This window comes from Podarcis gaigeae (genome assembly GCF_964106915.1).
Source record: "Podarcis gaigeae genome assembly, chromosome: 5".
Classification (NCBI taxonomy): Eukaryota; Metazoa; Chordata; class Lepidosauria; order Squamata; family Lacertidae; genus Podarcis; species Podarcis gaigeae.
In genome coordinates, this window is record NC_139681.1 from 67,927,018 (window position 1) to 67,933,596 (window position 6,579).

The 6,579-nt window shown below is 45.1% G+C and overlaps 1 protein-coding gene across 1 annotated transcript in view; it reads right to left on the minus strand.

The window, feature by feature from the left end:
* The window catches only part of COPB2 (COPI coat complex subunit beta 2), a 21,898-nt gene extending 17,399 nt beyond the window's left edge, over positions 1 to 4,499 (minus strand). Inside the window, exons 1-3 of the mRNA XM_083742082.1 lie at positions 4,353 to 4,499; positions 1,563 to 1,700; positions 1,085 to 1,171 (exon numbers count right to left, since the gene is read on the minus strand). Of these exons, the coding sequence (XP_083598208.1) occupies positions 1,085 to 1,171; positions 1,563 to 1,700; positions 4,353 to 4,355 (228 nt within the window). The 5' untranslated portion in view covers positions 4,356 to 4,499. The remainder of the gene's footprint in view (positions 1 to 1,084; positions 1,172 to 1,562; positions 1,701 to 4,352) is intronic.
* Between the last annotated feature and the right edge of the window lie 2,080 nt (positions 4,500 to 6,579).

A 6,579-nucleotide genomic window follows, 5' to 3' on the forward strand; every position in this document is an offset into this window, starting at 1 on the left:
GCTTGACTACTGTAATTCGCTCTATGCGGGGCTGCCCTTGAAGCTGTCCCAGAAACTCCAGCGGGTACAGAATGCTGCAGCGAGGCTCCTCACGGGGTCACTGCCATGGGAGCATATTCACCCGGTGCTTTTCAAGCTGCACTGGCTCCCGGTGGAGTACAGGGTCAGATTTAAGGTGCTGCTTTTGACCTTTAAAGCCCTTCACGGCCTAGGACCCTCGTACCTACAGGACCGCCTCTCCTGGTATGCCCCACGGAGAGCCTCAAGGTCCATAAATAACAACACCCTAGTGGTCCCAGGCCCTAAGGAAGTTAGATTGGCCTTTTCAACTCAGGGCCTTTTCAACTCTGGCTCCGGCCTGGTGGAACGCTCTACCTCATGAGACCAGGGCCCTGCAGGATCTGATTTCTTTCCGCAGGGCCTGTAAGACAGAGTTGTTCCGCCTGGCCTTTGGCTTGGAGCCAATTTGATTCCCTCCCTCTCTTTTTTTCTTTTAATGTTCCATTATTTTAATGTTGTATTTTATTTTTGTTTTTAAGTTGTAATTATTCATCTTGTTTTTATTATTGCTTGTAAGCCGCTCTGAGCCCGGCCTTTGCTGGGGAGGGCGGGGTATAAATAAAATTATTATTATTATTATTATTATACAGAAAGATACGTTAAAAAAAATAAAAGGTAACGTCTAGCATCACTTTGCATATCTTTTAGTGCAGAGATGGGAAAACAACTGGTCCTCCAGCTGTTGCTGAACTACAGTTCTCATCATGCATGACCACTGGTCATCCTGGCTGGGCCTGATGGGAGCTGAAGCCCAACATTTGGAAGGCCGCAGGTTCACCACCTCTGCTTTAGTGGACTGTATACCTATATTTTTGCTAATATAGCACCTTATAACACACTGTATCTCTCTTAAAAATCATCAACCAGCCTCAGTCCATAAGGTTCCTCTGCAATTAAATTTGCAATTCAGAATTTCTTACCACTTAAATATCATTCTTTTCAAAAAGCAAACCTCTAATTGATTAGTAGCTTCAAGGTTCCAAAATAAACAACAAAACATTCTTAGTGAAAGAAGATAACTTACAGCTCCTGTAACAACCCAGTTTTTTCTTGCCACAAATTTAGATGCTCTCACTGGTAGGTCACATACTTCAAAAGTCTTCACTAATGTCTGAAAACAAAGTTTACATTTTATGTTAACTTTTATTCATGAAAAAACGCTTTTTAGAAATCTCTTTAGCTATTTCAGATAGCAGTTTTTCAACTGTCGTAACACGATGGACAATATTCTAGAAACATAAATAAGTTACAAAAGTTACATAAATAAGTTGCAAAATGTTTCAAACACTTCATAAATTTAATATTCTTAGGAAAATAAATACACCACACAGTTCAATGGTCTTAATGTGATACCACAATCCCAATCAGATTCAGAGGACCCTGTGACTTCATAAAACACAAGTAGTCCTGATCACAAATCTCCCCAATCACATTTAATTGGGCCCTAATATCAATAATCATTTTACAACTTTTCACTGAACATATTTTATATCACACATTACCTGTGTTTCATGGTTCCAAACACAGACGCTACCATTGTAAAGGCTAGCCAACATCCATGGCTCTGTGGGATGCAAGTCCACACTCTTCACTCGATCAGATCGAGCTGTTAGCTTACGCTTTATGTCAAGTCGAAGAGGCTAAATAGCAGAAGAATATAATGAGGCTATTACAAACGCATACAATAGCTGGTTAAATATATTTATACTGAAAGAAAACTGGACAGGACCTAAACAGCCAGTCATATTTACATAAGTGGTTCACACTAGCCTGACTGCAATAAACCTATTCTTTCATTCATTCATTCATTCATTCATTCATTCATTCCTTACAGACTGTTCTCTGGAATGGCTCAAAGATTTAGTTTACCCAGGCCATGCTAAAATCAGCAACAGCTGTCAGCTTAATTATTGTGAAAAATAACACACATTCATCATATACCTAGTCCTAGGCTAAGAATGTTGACAATGTGAGAGGATTTCAGATATGAAAGAACAGTTTGGGATGAAATTATAAAAGGTAAAGGTAAAGGTACCCCTGCCCGTACGGGCCAGTCTTGACAGACTCTGGGGTTGTGCGCCCATCTCACTTAAGAGGCCGGGGGCCAGCGCTGTCCGGAGACACTTCCGGGTCACGTGGCCAGCGTGACATCGCTGCTCTGGCGAGCCAGAGCCGCACACGGAAACGCCGTTTACCTTCCCGCTGGTAAGCGGTCCCTATTTATCTACTTGCACCCGGGGGTGCTTTCGAACTGCTAGGTTGGCAGGCGCTGGGACCGAGCAGCGGGATCGGCAAGTCCTAGGCGCTGAGGCTTTAACCCACAGCGCCACCTGCGTCCCTTGGATGAAATTATACTGCTACAATATTCACAAAAAGTGACACAGATAAAAGAGAATGTTTATGCCCTTTGTGCACTGCCCTTTTTTGGCAAGTGTAATAGAAGTACTAGGTAGGATTTTTTAAAAAACAACTGATGCCCCATTAGCATATATACAAACATCCAGGAAAACTCACAGGTCACCCACAAAGCACACTGCATGAATTTGACTCCAGGCTCTTCCAGTTAAAAGCATATAAATCAGCCATATGGAAACTCGGCCCTCCAGATGTTTTGGGACTACAACTCCCATCATCCCTAGCTAACAGGACCAGTGGTCAGACATGGTGGGAATTGTAGTCTCAAAACATCTGGAGAGCCGAGTTTCCCTATGCCTGATATAAATCAAGCTGCTGCTAGTAAAAGTTGGCAGTATTGGGCTAAATGGACCACAGATCTGTCTCTATAACTGGCATTTTTATTATACTGCTTCGATCAAATCTCACACCCTCTTGGATACATCTAAGCTAACCTATTTATACAATTCATAAAACCCAGAAATGTGCAAGCTTACTTTCACCCTCCATTTGTTTTCAACTCTAACTTCCATAAACCCCAGCCAGCAAGGCTAATGGGATGATGGGAGTTGCAGCAGAACATCTGGAGGGCCACGGATTGGGAAAAACTGTTGTAGACAATGCACTTCCATTTCAGCAGGCATGAAACGGGACACTACATACAGGAAGCAACTGTGCCAATACCCTAACCACATCCCTGGCCATCGGGCTACTATCCATACCGCAGAGCCCTCAGTTTAAGATATGTACACAGGATACATAAGAGTGTGAATTACAGTGGTACCTTGGGTTACATACGCTTCAGGTTACAGACTCCGCTAAACCAGAAATATTACCTCGGGTTAAGAACTTTGCTTCAGGATGAGAACAGAAATCACACAGCGACGGTACAGTGGCAGCGGGAGGCCCCATTAGCTAAAGTGGTGCTTCAGGTTAAGAACAGTTTCAGGTTAAGAACAGACCTCCAGAACGAATTAAGTTCTTAACCTGACGTAATTTGTACTTAATTTGTTCTGGAGGAATGCGATTTCTGTTCTTAACCCGAGGTACTATTTCTGGGTTAGCGGAGTCTGTAACCTGAAGCGTATGTAACCCAAGTTACTACTGTACAGCAATGCTTGCAGGCAATGCTTTTTTTCTGGGGGGACGCAGGGGTACGTATACCCCTAAACATTTTGTGAATCAAAGTTTGGCCTCATTGAGGAGTAGTATTTCAATATGCCCCTAAACAGGGTAGGAAAATGAGAGTACCCCTAAACATTTTTTTTTAGGAGGAGGAAAAAGCACTGGTTGCCTGCCTTTCACACATCTTCAGATGAGAACAGGCTGACAGCTTGTAAGTGGTGGCCAGGAGAATTTGCCATTTTCAACTGAGCAAATGCTTTCATTGAACCATCAACCATCACTCGGACCCCACCCCCAATATCTCTTCCATCACCACCAGTCCAGACGCTACTTGTGAATGTAAGAAGCACTGGAACAAAGGGAGCCTACACACAACCATGGGCTCCAAAGGGGAGCTGGCTGTGAACTTTGCGCTGCACAACACGAAAGATGCAGGCAGTTTGATAGAGGTAAATCCGCTTCAGGAGAGGCAGCAATAGTACAGGTACCACCTTCCCCGCCCCCCACCCCATAATCAAAGCAGGCAGAAACCAGCAGGTGAGCCTTCTCCTGTCAAGGCGCTTCCATGCCGGGAAACACTTCACCTGCCGGATTTCTGCCTGCTGTGCGGCTTAAAAAGACGGGGGATCCTTGGCCCCGCCTGGCAGGCCTCTCTCTCCCCGGTTCCAGCAGCGCCTGCTCCTCCCCACCCACCAAGCCCACTTCCCTGGGAGACACAGCCGGCCTCCTGCCTTCGGGCCCCGCTGCCGTCGCCCCCTCCTCGCCCAGCTCACCATGGCTCTGGCTCGCGCAGTCCGGGCTGCGGCCACCGACGCTCCTCGTCTCCCTCACAGCCCAATTCACCGACGTGGAGCTTCCGGCTGCGGCAGTTCCCGCGAGAAGCGGGGGAACAACGCGAGAGCACGAGCCCTTCCGCCTAGTCGCCTCTATTTCGGCCAATGGGTGGAGCGGAAGGGAATGTTCATAGAGGTAGCCAAAAAGGGTAGAGTGACCGCGTATGTCTCGACACACACACAGATACGGAGAGACTTATCCGCTTTCTATGGGCGCTGTTCGAATGGGGGGAAAGCACGCGCGTTTCTACCTCCCGTGAATATTAAGTGGACAATTCGACTTCCCAGTAGCTGTGAATAGGATTGCTCTGTTAAGGGGAGCCTCGCTGAATTTAGCGAAGTGCGATAGCTCAGTCGGTAGAGCATGAGGCTCTTTATCTCAGGGTTGTGGGTTTGAGTCCAACTCTAAGTGAAAGATTCCTGCATTGCAGGAGGTTGGACTAGATGATCCTCGTGGTCCCTTCTGAAATATACTCGGAGTCGAGTGTGGATTTCATGCTCTTTATTTAGCTCATAGTAGTGAGGAATTAAAGTTCTCCCAAAATATCTGCTTTATATACACTATTTAGGGATGCGGGTGGCGCTGTGGTTTAACCACAGAGCCTAGGACTTGCCAATCAGAAGGTCGGCGGTGCGAATCCCCGTGATGGGGTGAGCTCCCGTTGCTCGGTCCCTGCTCCTGCCAACCTAGCAGTTCGAAAGCACGTCAAGTGCAAGTAGATAAATAGGTACCGCTCCGGCAGGAAGGTAAACGGCATTTCTGCGCGCTGCTCTGCTTCGTCATGCTGACCACATGACGCGGAAGCTGTACACCAGCTCCCTCGGCCAATAAAGCAAGATGAGCGCCGCAACCCCAGAGTCGGTCATGACTGGACCTAATGGTTAGGGGTCCCTTTACCTTTATACACTATTTACACGTGATTGGCTAATTCCGGGATTCTCCTGTAGGCCTATCAGGTTGTGGATTCACTTCCACCTGGAGCTGGATTGGGTGGCTCCTGCAGACCAATCAGACTGCTGCATTTTGGATCCTGTTCAACTCAGTACATAACACCTACCAACTCTAGAATTCTGCGATTCTATCTGCAAGTGTGCTTCGTTTCCCTCCCTCTACCTACTTGCCTCAGAAATAATCCAGCTGACCTCAATACCACTAAGAAACGCAAAATAAGCAATACATGTTTCACTCAGGTTGAAACAATGATGTATACTTGGGTAATTAAGGGATCTGGAACAGGGGCATGAAACTGTTAAGGTCACACACACATAATCCACTCCTATGTCAACTGAATAACCATCCATTTAGCAGACAATACCCATCTAGACAAAACCCATCTAGACAATAGGCTTTTTGGACCCAAATGTTGGAACACAGAAGTCTGCACCCACATGGGATCCATCTGTAAATTGTACACCATTGATTCCATTTAGAAAAGACTCAGCTCTTCGTTTAGATATCACTGCTCCACAGTCATCCATAAGAGCCGTGAACCGATAAGGAACACTCAAACCCTGCATCCTAGATAGCAGTATAAAAAAAATCATCCCTTCCTCCAAATGTCTTTTCAGAACCTACTGAGGTCCTTCCTTTTTTAACAAGTCTTTTAAGTGAGGATTTTTATTCCATGCTGAATCAAATTGTTTTGTTTTTATAAATCTTTAATGTTTTATATTTGTTTCCATTGTGGATGTTTTTATTGTTAATTTGCTTTGAGGTCTTCTACAGGAAGCAATTCATAAATGGAAATAAATGAATGAATGAATGAATGAATAATGAACTCAGGCAGTGAGTGCCAACTGCCAACACAAAATGAGCCACCAACACACACTCACACACACACACACATACACACACACAACCTAATAAAGACTGAGCATACTCAGTCACTACAGAATGGTGAATGTCTGTTGGAAAATGAAAACAGAAAACTGCAGGTAGGAGAGAGAATGGCCTGTTGGAGGAAGGCATAGCAAACTGATTGGAGCTCTGAACAAAAGCACTGTTTTTGGTTTTGTTGTTGTTCCACTTGATTACAAAACCTCTAAGCAGTGTACGAACAATACAGTGAAAATAAAAACCAGTTAAAACTATAAAATATTCCACTGAGAATAATATTTTATTAATTTGAGAGCGTAGCGCTTCTTCAGCAAGCTCGGGGCTTCGCTA